The sequence below is a fragment of the Cupressus sempervirens genome, chromosome 6 (genome assembly GCF_028749045.1).
Source record: "Cupressus sempervirens isolate cs-2001-9-10 chromosome 6, ASM2874904v1, whole genome shotgun sequence".
Lineage (NCBI taxonomy): Eukaryota > Viridiplantae > Streptophyta > Pinopsida > Cupressales > Cupressaceae > Cupressus > Cupressus sempervirens.
Window position 1 is genome coordinate 201,159,854 of NC_143123.1, and position 13,012 is coordinate 201,172,865.

Here is a 13,012-nt window from a genome sequence, read left to right on the forward strand (position 1 = left end):
TCAGATTGAGTGGAATTTTGAGTTGGGTGACGTGGTTTATCTCTGTCTCCAACCATATAGGCAAAGTTCTTTGAAGAAGAGTGGGTCTCAAAAATTATAGCCCAGATTTTTTGGTCCATATCGCATTACTAGGAGGGTTGGTGAGGTCGCTTATGAGCTAGATTTACCCGAGGACAACAGAATTCATAATGTGTTCCACATTTCATGACTCAAGAAGGCGATTGGCCAGCATACAGTACCTTCCATGGAGTTGCCTCCGCTCGATGAGGAAGGGAAGCTTGTATTAGTTCTAGCAAAGGTGATAGAGGTCAAAGAGAGGAAGTTGTGTAACAAGACCATCAAGGAATATCTAATTCGCTAGAAGGATTTACCTTGTGAGGATGCTACTTGGGAAAGCGAGTCAATCTTGCAACATCCGGCTTTGAGATTGCTTGAGGGCAAGCAATCCCAAGAAGGGAGGACTGTAATGTCCCCTTCTTCGTGCTAACCTTAATGGCACCTAGTTGGTCTATCTTTCCATCTGGATAGGCTAATGGCATATGTTTTAGGATGCCAGCCAGTCACAGGAGTTTGGATTTCAGTTGAGGAGATTTAAATGGGAAATCCTAAGGTTTTAGTCACTTTATTTTATTGGATTGAAATGTAAAGTACTTTATTATTTAAAGTTACTTTAGGACAAATTGACTTAAGTGACTAAAAGACGAAATAGTCTTTTATCCCACATTGCTCAGTTGTTTGTATCTCCCCACACTTTGAGGTGATAAAAGGAAGCCTTTTGCATTGGGATTCAAACAACTAATATATGATATTTCTATAAATCCTAATGGTTGCTTAAATGTGACTAGATTCTTCTAAGGATGAAATCCCTTATGGAAGAATAGTGAGACCAGACGCCAAACCTAGTACTCACCTTGCATACTTAGAATTGAATTCGAATGGGCATATTGGAGACCTAGTGGAAACTGAAATTTAAAGGGCAAGTAGAAGAATAGGTTGGTGTATGGTGTTAGCACTTACAGATCACTAGATTGATGCTATGATGATAGGTAGGGAGACAATCATTCCATAGCTGAAGATATTGGCGGTCTTGAGTGAGTATAATCTTTGTGTTTCAGGTTTATGTATTGACAGTATTCCTTCCATGTTGTAGAGTTCACAGGTTAGTGGAACATAGACAAGCCAACATCTTTAAACTCTCCCCACGGTGACATCCTGTTCGTGAATACCGACATCTCAAGATCGATAGGAAGGAGCTGTTAACAGGAATTGGTCGCCGCATTAATGGTGACTGCAGAACATGTGCGGTAATGATAGTTTGTAATGGGAGAGCACGAAGCATAGTTTGGAAGTGATCACGGAAGAATTATTGGGTGTTTAACAGCATCTTCATTAGGCAGCAGCCGTAGTATTACCTTCTTCAACAACACGAAATTCACTTCCCTTCAACAGCACGGGTATTTCACGTCCCATATATTGGGTAACTGCATTGATATCATCTTTTCCCCAGCTGAATCAGGTCCTTTCCATAGCTCGGGTTGGCAGAATATAGTCCAGTAATAGGTGGTAGACTGGTTAAGCACCTAGAAGCGGTGACGGGCTGAGTGTTTGCTGCATATCAAAACTCTCTTAACGGCTTTCATCATTGTTACGGGTCTGTCCGTCCTTACTCATTCTGCATTATTTATATTGCATCTCAGCTAATATTGTAAAGACTATAATCCTATTTTCCGAGTATAGATTAATGGCCATTGATTCACTGTCATGAATATAATGCAGTATTATTAAGTTCTGAATCAATTTCCACTTCCGACTTGCTTGAAACTTGGTATCTTTGGTTGACATATCTATTTCATAGTATTAGTTTTGATGAAACAGTAAAGGGAAGATACAGTAACAATTTGTTCAAGGATTTGTTTACATAACAACTGTTCAAAGAAATTCCAGCTTGTCAAGGTTCAATATTTTTAATCAAAATCAGCAAAGATTATTACAGTTACTCTGATTTGTGAACCCAACCTGCTCTCTACACAACATGAGGGTAACTAGATGTGTATCTTTGCCATGATAAGAACCAAGCAAGGAATTTCCTTTCAACTTCGATAGATGTTTATTCATTTTGATCTGATACAATTGCTGGCAAAATGCAAAGAACCTCTCCTGATCGTAGACAACTGCCCTAAGTGTTTAATAAACTTAGATTGATACATTCAACACAACTCCTTCACTAAGTTAGTTTGTGGTCATCACTGATAGTCTAGGCAAGCATTCCAAAGTCTTCTTTTCTTAACTAACTAGAAACTGAAAAAAGCTGAGATGGAAACGGTTCACTCAGTCTTGAGTAGCTCAACTAATGCACTCAACATGACCAAGAAATGCTGAAGTCTTCACCAACTCTATTACAGTAAGTTTTGAACCAAAGAAAACAATTACACAAAATTTTTGCACTTCTAGATGCATTTTTTCCACCCTAGTCTGGCATTGACATTTTCCAAAATACTCAAAAAGGCATGGCATAATAGTAGTTCACATGATATCCAAGATATTACTTTTTCTTCAAAGGAGAATCATGCCAAGGAGCAAGAATTGTCTACAGGAAATTGGTGCATATGAATATGGAATACCAATAGTCGGCCCAAATTTTACTACTCTAGTCTCCAACACAATGGTATAAAGCCAACTCAAACCCAAATTTGTCTCTCTATGTATTGTATCCCCTGGTGTAGCTTTCAAACTCAGTATGCCCCTCCTCAAATAGGGAACTTCAACATCTTTCCACCAAAAGACAGCTATGGCATAGCCATTATGAGCTAGGAAGAATACACATTAAGCCCCTCGAAAAATAGGGAACTTCAACATCGTTCCACCAAGAGATGGCTATGGCATAGCCACTATGAGCTAGGAAGAACACACAACATGGCCTAGAATGCTCAAACCCACAAACACTTGGTACTGTCATTATATTGTGTTCATGCACGACCAAAAATTGATCATAGCCAAGCCACCAATGTCGTATTAAATCAAAACAACGAGCTCTAATGAATTTCTATATCAAAGGTTTGATGTGGCCAAACTTAAAATGACAAGTCACCAAGGTTTTGAAACTTGCCCAGAAGGTTAGTTTGCATTGACTTGGCAAATATTTAACTCGAAGGCCAATCACAGGCTTGCCCTGAACATTAGATTTATTGAAATTTCAAACTTTAATGATAAACAAGCTAGATGATATATTTAAATGAAACATAGATGCCCATAAATTATTCTTCAGATAGCCAAAGTATCTGAGAGAACTACTTAAATAATGTTTACAACAAACCTATATCTACCTTAAAATTACCAAGCCTCCTTATATCACCTGATACAAGTGAACATGTTTTTCATTGCAAATTTTTTGCTACTATTATATTAATGAAAAAGTGTTAAACATGTATTTCCCCCAACTTCAAAACATTTTAACAAGCTCCACTTAAAAGATATATAATCTCACCCGAATGCTTTTTAAAAAAAAAAAAGATTTATTTCTTTGAAATCCATGGTCCCACACACCTTAATACTTTTCAGCCTGGTGCTTATCACACACTTTAGAGATATCAAGGTCTGGCTAGCAATTTATTATTTTCTCACAGCAATAAGGAATACAGCCACAATGTCTTTTCCTCAAATGAGTTGTAATGTCTCCAATTTTGGTAGGTCTACACAGGTGATGAAGTTAGCTCATCATAGCGACTTTCGTGAGCTGATAGGGTGTTTTGGGGGTCTTAGTTGTGGACTTACTGTTTTTAATAAGTCTTTTTTCGGTAGTTGCTATTTATAGCTATGTATTTTTAGCAATTGGTCGTCACCTGTAGTTAATAAAGTAATAAATTGCATGAGCTCTTATTTATTTATTAATCATTGAGTTGCATTATTATTATAATGTTTATATTATTGTAACGATGACTTTAAGAGATATTTCTAAAAAAGCAAGTTGGAAAGTTTCTAGTGTTGAGTTCTTTTGGGAAACTTCGACAATTTCTGAAGTGGAGTTTTAAGGAAACTTTGGCTAACAAAAGCTTATAAATGAGAGCTCATTTCATTGGGAAACCATGCTTGAATTTTTTTTTTTTTTTTGTGCCTTTGTGGCTTTCCTGATTTCTAATCTATGAGCCGTTGTTGAAGTATAAGGGTCTCGTCTGAGAAGTTCTTGGCAATTGTGTTGAAGCATGCAATTGGCCAACTTTCTCCTACTGTATGTTCTATATCTAGGGAGAAGAATAATCTTGAAAATATAGCTTTCTTATTGAAGTTCTGGCCGGGGGTTTTCTGAAGAGTTTACTAGAGTATTGTTCTAAGCATTTCTTGCAATTTGTTGTTGTGGTATAACATATTGCACATTCTCCTATTGTTTCATAGTGTTTATGGAGAATTGAATCGACTGTAGCTTGCTGTTTTTTGGAGGAAGAATTTGGTGGAGTCTTTACAACTTCAAGACTGTTGAGTTGTGAATCAAAATTGACTGTGGGAGCTGCCGTTAATTTCTAGCTGGTGATGTTGAGCATACGAACTACTCCAGCAATCATCTCAGGGCTGAATGATTAAATCCAAGCACATTGCGATTACTTCTAGGAAAAATTGCAAAGCAGTGTGGAGTTGCATTGGAGAACTAAAGGGGCTGCGGCTAGACTGGTATCGCCTGCAACTCATTGCTGGGCGTTTTCAGATGACAGTGAGTTAGTCCAGGGTTGGAGTCGGACTTGGTATATGGGATAACTGGCCAACTGCGACTTGCATTTGGGAATAAAACAGCTTGTGACAGCCCATGTTGGGAGTCGGCTTGAACTCTGCAGCTGGTAATTTGACTTTTGGGAGCCATCATGGACAATTGGAAAATAATTTGGGGTCACGACTTGTCTAATTGAAGTGCAATCCAGGTACAATTAAAAAATTGTAATTCAGTTTAATGTTTTTTCCATAATAAAGTGTTATGAGAATCTATCCAGTCATAATCTGATTTAAAAAAAAAATCTGATTCCAATAACTTCTTGAAAATTATTGATACATATCTACAAGGCAAAAATACGAAATAAAATTAGAAAACATTTTAATATTGCAAAACAACAAATTGTGCTCAATATTCAAGTTGGAAGCCAGTTGAGGTTTTTACATAAGTCAATGCAAAGTTCCTCATGGGGATTAATATTAATTTTTGCCAACACAATATTGGCAGCTCTGTAATTTTGCTCAGAGTACTTGAAACTTGTCTTCTATAGAGTCTCTTGTCCACGAACTTCCTAATAGCCAAAAATCTGAATAACATCTTTCAATGGAGTCGGCCTGTTAATTTCTGTTACTCAACCCTCACAAGATGGCAAGAGAACCTGCTCTAATACCACTGTAATATCCCCCTAGGAATATTTGTTCCATATTTTTTTGCCAAATAATTCAGAGAAATTCAAACAACAATTTGCACGCAACTGATTTCTTTTAATCCAACAGATAAAACTGAAAAAACATATAAAATGTCATACTGAAATAGAGATTCTCAAATGAAATATGAATATTGTCTTTAAAGCTTCAGTTGATCAACAATAAATTGCCAATCATAGCCACAGGTTTTACAGTCGGATTAGTTAACCAAAAGTATGAATTTGAAGCACAAAGTTAGACACTTTAGTGATATCTCCAACAGACAATGGGTTTTCATCCACTGCCTCTAAGCCTAACGGTTTCCATCCTCAAACCTGCTTAAAGCTGAAGCTTCCCTAAATTCTTCAAGAGAGAAAACAGAAGATAAAACCAAGCATGCTGCAATGAGCTTTTCCATGTTCTTTAATACCACATCCTTCTGAATCTTCATTTTCCCTTTCTCTATCTCTTGGAATTCCTTTTCTGTCTCTTTATTATTCCGCCTTTTTAAAATTAAAATTACTTTACTAATTTTCATGAGCTTGAATATAGTCATTTTAATACTTAATATTAAGCTGTCAGTTAATTTGATATGATTTAACAACTTTAAAACTTAATTATTTGATTGATTTTAATGTCCCCCCCCGAAAGGGGACATTGCGACTTGTTTTTCTAAACCACCTACTTCCTTTTTTGAATTCATTTCTTCGAAACCAATCCCCCTGCCCAGAGAATTCCCGTTCCTTTTCTCGTACTTTCTTTAATTGTTTTATGTGGAAGTGATCTGGTGCCTTTACTGAGGCTTTAGCCAAGGAAGGCCCTTATATCTGCCATGTGGGTAACTGCCAATTGCAACACCAATAGAGAGGGGGGCGAGGTTGCTCCAGAACCCTTATGGGATACACAATCTATGATAAACCACCCCTTGCTTCCAAATCTACTCCAAATTGCCTTCTTGGCCGTGGGAATTTGTCTAACTGTCTGCCATTTTCAAAGATCCATTGGGGAATATGGGTGGTGTCGCCTCCCCATCTTGGGAAATTAATCCAAGTCTCTGCATCATCAATTTCCCCCCATCTTCTTCCTTCCAAATCCCTTTCTTTTCGAATCTCCTCTCCTACACAACTTTGCTTCTCGCTCAGCCATCATTCCTTCCCTCTTAATTAAGTTGCAATTTTCATTTTCCTAACTTTGTTAAGTACTACGAGGATTCCTTCAAATTTGAGCTCGTTTTTCTTCTAAATTTTCATCAAAGATTAAAGTCTGGACCTAGCTTGACTTTTATGTGGAACTTTGGCCCATAGAGAATTTTAATAAATCTGAATTTAACTCAACATGATTATTGTTGTCACTTTTACTATGAGCTAATATTTGTTGCAGAAGCATAAAGATCTTCCAGTGTTTTGAAATTACCTTGTTTCATTGCATACCTACTGTTCTCTCCTTTTATGGTTTCATACTTGTTTCTTTATTTAATTTGGTCACACTCCAATTGATTAGGTTTATGTTCTTTTTTTTCCTTTTCTCTTGCAATTCTAGTATTTTACCAAGCTAGAATTTTCAGTCATTAACCGGTAATATTTGCTTAAGATAGACTTTTGTTTATTAAAATTATTTGTTCATCTCCATTGTTACCTCCTTTTATGGTTTTGTACTTTTTTATTTATTTCAATATTTTATACTCCAATTGATTAGATTTGTGTCCTTTCTTTTTCAATTCTAGTATTTAAAATTTTAATCCCTGCTGAGCTAGAATTTTCGTTTATTATCTGGTTATATTTTCGTAAGATTGGCTGTTAATTCTTAGAATTATAGGAAAATAGATAATTACTCATCACTTTCCAACTGAACTTTACTGTGAGGGGATCGGACACTTTACAACTATAACAATAATTTCTTGTGCAGCGTGCATACCTCCGTCAATGACTCTAAACTGACACCATTTCATGACTGCATTTGATGTCAATTTCAACTGTTAGAATTCACAAACTGCAATTTATCTATTATATTGTAAATGATACATGTTATGGCAGGTCATTCAAATTTCAAACAGTAGTTGAAAAGCGAATCGCATTGAGATAGATTTTGCAAAATGACCATAGTTGTTTGACTTGGACTATACTCCTCTCGGTGTTTGTGGTGGCATTGAATGCCAACACAATCCTCAATATTCATTGCAGGAAATATGGATTGAATCCTTTAATTATTGCATATAATATTTAGAACTCAAGGAAGCTCCGTAATTTCTCCCAATAGGTCCTTTTAAAAAGCTTTCTTTATTTGAAATTTTCCAAAAAAATCTCTCTTCCAATTAATTTATCAAGATTGAATCGGGTTCCATAGGGAAGAATTGCTTTGAGATTTCAACATTGGAGTCGTTTTAGGATTGACTGCTCTTGGCCAATTTGAACTTTTCCATTGCTAACCTCAGTTATTCAAATTTCTCTCACTCACCAATTAACCCTAGTTTTGAACATCATAATGCTCAAGCTCCTTAAATGCTTCTTATGACTGGAGGATTTGTTGCAAGTCCAGTCTTTTGGCCAAGTGTGCGCCATATTAGCTGGCCCTGCCTACTATTTTTAGTCTAGGAAGAATGAGGGATATACAAGGGTGGATAAAGTTTCAGATATTTTAGCCATTTGGAGGGTTTCTTGAGGGAAATTTGGTTCTCCTTGGGGGGAATCAAGGTTATTTATTGTACAGATCCCTGCTCCACTGTATCCTCCTTTCTTATACTCTGCGCATCAGTTTGACTAATTATCATCATCTTTAACTTGAATCCACCTCATTTATGTATTGTTGCAATGTCAAAATTTTGAATAAGTCATATTTTCGTAGTTATTAAATCATGGAATAGTTATTCTTACGGCATGTAGGTTTTAACATTGTTGAATATTACCTATACATATTGCATATGTTTAAATGTAAATGATCGGACCTGTTTATCTAGGTAGAACTGAGCCATCTGGAGAAAACCTCATAGTGAAGTCTGAGAATTTTGCTTAACAACTTAGCAGGGTTTGCTTTTGTTGGTTGTAACAGGTACAGTTTTCCGTGAACCAATTCTCTGCAAGAATGTCCCTAGACTTGTCCCAGGTAATTCCTGATTTGTGTTTTTTGAGTGATCTGTTTATTTAATATTTGTGATCATGGATGCTGTAGTTTTCAGCTAGTGAGATTTTTATGGTTCATGTTCAGGTTGGAAAAAACCTATATGTGTTGGTAGGCATGCTTTTGGGGATCAGTATAGTGCTACTGATACTGTCATTAAAGAACCAGGAAAACTCAAGATGGTATTTGGTATGTATCTTGAAGTTATCATTGGATTCTTGGTAATTCCCTTCATTTGGGATTTGTAAGCTTATTTTGAGTGAATTTATAGAATCTTCCACAAGGTTCTTATGTAACCAGGCTTGAATTCCTGTTTTTGGCTATAGTTCCCGAGTCAGGAGAGAAACCATTTGAACTTGATGTATATGATTTTAAAGATGGAGGGGGTGTGGCAATGACCATGTTCAATGTTGAGAAGGTCAACATTTTTCCCTTTATTAATGCATTTATTGTTCATTGTTCAATGTTGAGAAGGTCATCATTTTTCCCTTTATTAATGCATTTATTGTTCATTTCACTTCCGGCTGTTTTTACATTGAATCAAATTAATGTGTAATGACAGTCTATTCGAGCCTTTGCTCATTCTTCAATGGTGATGGCATATTCCAAGAAATGGCCTCTCTATTTCACTACGAAAAATACCATCCTTAAAAAATATGATGGCAGGTATGTAGTGCTTGGTGAAGTGTCCAGGTTTTCCTCCTTTTGTCCAAAATGTTTTACATTTTACATTGTTTATGATAACTATATCCTTTATTCTTGAAACAACAGGCAACGAAAAGTAAGGATAATGTTGGTATAATGAATATCAAAAGAATTCAAACTAACAATAATTGATAAAAAACATAACTGCTGCAATGGTAATATTATTGACATACATCCACACACAAAATCAGGCATGTACACACAATGCTTGAGACGGGACAACCATTGTGATGCTGTCTGACAACTGATTCCAATCTTGGTCTCATCAAAGATGCAATGGGTGAATCTACTATCTTCCCTAGGGAATCTCTTGCTTTACTCTGCAGAAGGTCCTGATACATTGAGATCTTTTGAGCCCTTTCATTCTAATTCTGAGTTGTATCCCATAGAGACGAGTAATTCACAAGAAAGCTGAAGTTTGCTAGGGAAATATGTTTGTATAATGCTTCATAAGCCATCCATTACTTACATGGGTGAGTTGTTGCAGTGTTGATTGGAATTCGTTGATATTCGTCAAAGATTCATGCAAGAACAAAAGGGAAGCAGTCGTTTGTTGTCCTCGTCTGACTCAGATGCCTCTTGGAGTTTTGTGAATGATCTTGAGATGAAATTAAATGTTGTTATTGAAATGATCGATGTTGCACTGAATTTTGAGAAGGTTGTTGTGGTCAAATCCGAGGGCCTCTTTTGTTGTTGTCAACATCTCTGAGAAGATCGTAAGGTGCAACCGCAGATTGTGTACACCAAACACGAAGCGCTTCCCCACATTCATGAACACAACCCTTCTGAGAAATTCACCAGCTTGAGTAGGCTGGACCGGTGGCTAAATTTTGAAGTCTATAGTGTCTATATGCCCCCAATTAGCGCACTTCAAACTAGGGTTAATTTGTTCATTGATTAATTTTTTTAGTGCTAAATATTATTTATTTATGTTGTATTTTTATATGTTTAGATAATGTTAATTTATATGTTAATAATATTTGTTTTATTCATAGGCAAGAGCCTACAACACAATGGTAAATTGTGAGCCTCTTAATTGAGGTCTTGGGTTCAAATCTACTTGAGGTTAATAAATAATAATAATTAATCACAACACATAATAATTCTAATGAATCTTGGCTTTGGCCTCTTATCGATAAAAATAAAATAAAAATTGTTTTATTCATATGGTGATATTTGTTGTGTTTGTTTTATTTTTTTTATTTTTAATGTTATCAACATTATAATTATTTATATAGTGTTTTTATATTTAGATAATATTCTGTTATAAGATAAATAGTAGTAGATATAATTTATCTATTTAAATTACAATATTGTTCTATGTAATATTTATTTATTTTGTAATTTATTACTTATATTTAAATAAAAATTTAATTTATATAGGTGAATTTCACGTCGAACTTTTTCCGATGTCTTTTGCATTGTCAAATTTTATCTGAATTTCATAGTTGCCGAACACGAACTCGAACTCAAACTTGAACCTTGTGACATAGCCCACAACACTAGGAGCTGAACAAGTTACCCGTGGCACACAAATTTTGTTGTTGCAATCAATTAAGGCTCCCCTTTTTCTTGAATGAAAGTTACTTCAAGTGTGGCTACCAAAATTCCTGTGTTTCACAGGGATGCATTCCTACCATAGTTACGGGACTGCGAGTTCGAGGCAGAGTCCACAATTCTGAGGCAAATTGCCTCTAGACTCAGACTCAGCAGAGTCCAGAGACTCTCCGGACTTGCTGAGTTCCAAGCTCACAACTCTCCTCTTTTTAAAAAAAAATATTTAAATTAATTTTATTTTTTTTAATTTTTAATTTTTTAATTTTTTTAATGGTACCACATATAAAGTAAAAATATTAAATTAAATAAAAGGTTTAGGGATTTTTTTTTGCTTTGGTGCTCTAGTTGTGAGTTAATCTGCTCTTCAAGAATGTAGCCTCTTGCAGAAATTAGGTGGTGGACGAAATCCCGCCCCTTGTGGATTGAATTACGACATATACTAGTTTAGGGAAAGAGAAGAAGGCATCAATTTTAAGTGGATAAATCATCATATTGGACTTGTGTGGGCAGAATCCATATATAGTACAACAGACCTGGGCTTGAAAGTTCAGTAGAGCACTTAATTCACTCTTCCAGCACCGGGCTTGGATGGTAGTAGAACCAGCAGATTTATCCATTAAAATCATCAAATCAGAGCTGAAGTTAGTGATATAATTACAGTCAGGAGAAGATCCAAACCTTTGGTGAGGAGAACTACACAGACCCTAGCTGTGCAGCCAGTAGTTGATTTAAAATATTCTCCAGGTTTGGGGCAACAGTATTCAGCAGGAGTGTTTAGTGTTATAATTGAAGTTAAATGAGTACCAGCAGCTAGTATCTGGTGAGGGGATCAATTGTGGTTTTCAAGACATTATTGCATCTATTTATTGCTGTACAACAGACCCAGAATTGTGCAGGACCTGCTATGCTAGTATTTTCTATTTTTTTCAAGTAAATAAAGTTTGAAAATTTCTATGTATTGGCGGTAATTGTCATAGTTAAAATTCCAGAGTGTATTCTTTCTATTTGCATTGCATCTAACTTTCCATAAATATTTTAGACATTTGACACTGCAGTGACACAATGTTTATTACTTTATAATATTATATTGTGTTTTAGTTTTTTTCTTTCAAAAATTTGCTTTTAGACTTATGTGATCTATTTGTGTATGTGTATCAAGTAGCTTCTATTTATCTCAATTATTGTGTATTTGATGTTAATTGACTAAAAGATGCATTAAAAAATCTTAAAATCCTTAAAAATCTTTGAATTTCATGGGTTTTTCAATTTTCCAAGTCCTTGCCAAGTCCGGTCGCTGAGTCAAAGTCAGATTCCAATTTTGACTTTCCGAGTCAGAGGTGAGTCCAAGTCCCGTAACACTGATTCCTACCCCTCAAAACACCATTCCCCATCCCCAATGTTGTTTCAGCCTTTAGGGATGGGGGGACTTTAAGGAAAAATGGCTAGGAAACACATAGGGGACACCTGGTCATTCCCAAGTGGCTGGGGACATCTTAGACACCTCTTGACTGTCTTGGGGACAGCCAAGCTTCCCTTGCTGAAAAGCAAGTTTGAATAAAATGTGTTCATAACATTAAAAAAAGACTGTTATATATATACAGCATTTAAATTAATCATGACGGCGGTAACAACAGCAACTGTAGTATAAAGGCAATAAATATCATGATTCAGATTCATTGTTAATGATATAAGCTATTTAACTGTTAATATTAACAGCAATAATTTGGATTTCTGATTTCATAGTTTGAAAAAGTATCAAGCTGCAAGATTCTTGATATGGTATTAGAGTCAGTTATTATTGTCAGCTGCAAAAGATATTAAAGCAGCATTATGGTCTGGTACAGTGTAGTATTGTCTGAGAAGTGCAAGCAGTCAGTTTCTTTTTGGAATGTGGTTGACATGTAATTTTCTGTAGACATCATCCAACATAATACATGTTATATTGCATCTATTATACTGATCTCTCTCTCTCTCTCTCTCTCTCTCTCTCTCTCTCTGTGTTTTGTGGGAAATTATGGTGTTGAGCATCAAATTCTCCAACGGTTATGCTAAGAAGCAAGATGACATGTTTGTATTTATTTTTGAATGTTGTTCACTCAAATAATTCAGTTATAGAATATTCCTTCTACAGTGAGATCAACGTTTTATTTGTGAATTAGTAGTTGCTTATTTTGGCATTGATGGTTTGCATTGAGTACTTTAGAGTCACTTGATGACCATTGTAATTGTGAAGATGACCTCAAAGAACTTAGGC

At 35.7% G+C, this 13,012-nt stretch overlaps 1 protein-coding gene across 1 annotated transcript in view; it reads left to right on the forward strand.

Annotated features, from left to right (window-relative positions):
- Positions 1-13,012, forward strand: part of LOC149551928 (isocitrate dehydrogenase [NADP]-like) — a 191,743-nt gene that overhangs the window by 133,372 nt on the left and 45,359 nt on the right. Inside the window, exons 6-9 of the mRNA XM_089787428.1 lie at positions 8,428-8,481; positions 8,584-8,685; positions 8,823-8,914; positions 9,059-9,162. Coding sequence (XP_089643554.1) covers positions 8,428-8,481; positions 8,584-8,685; positions 8,823-8,914; positions 9,059-9,162 — 352 coding nt within the window. The remainder of the gene's footprint in view (positions 1-8,427; positions 8,482-8,583; positions 8,686-8,822; positions 8,915-9,058; positions 9,163-13,012) is intronic.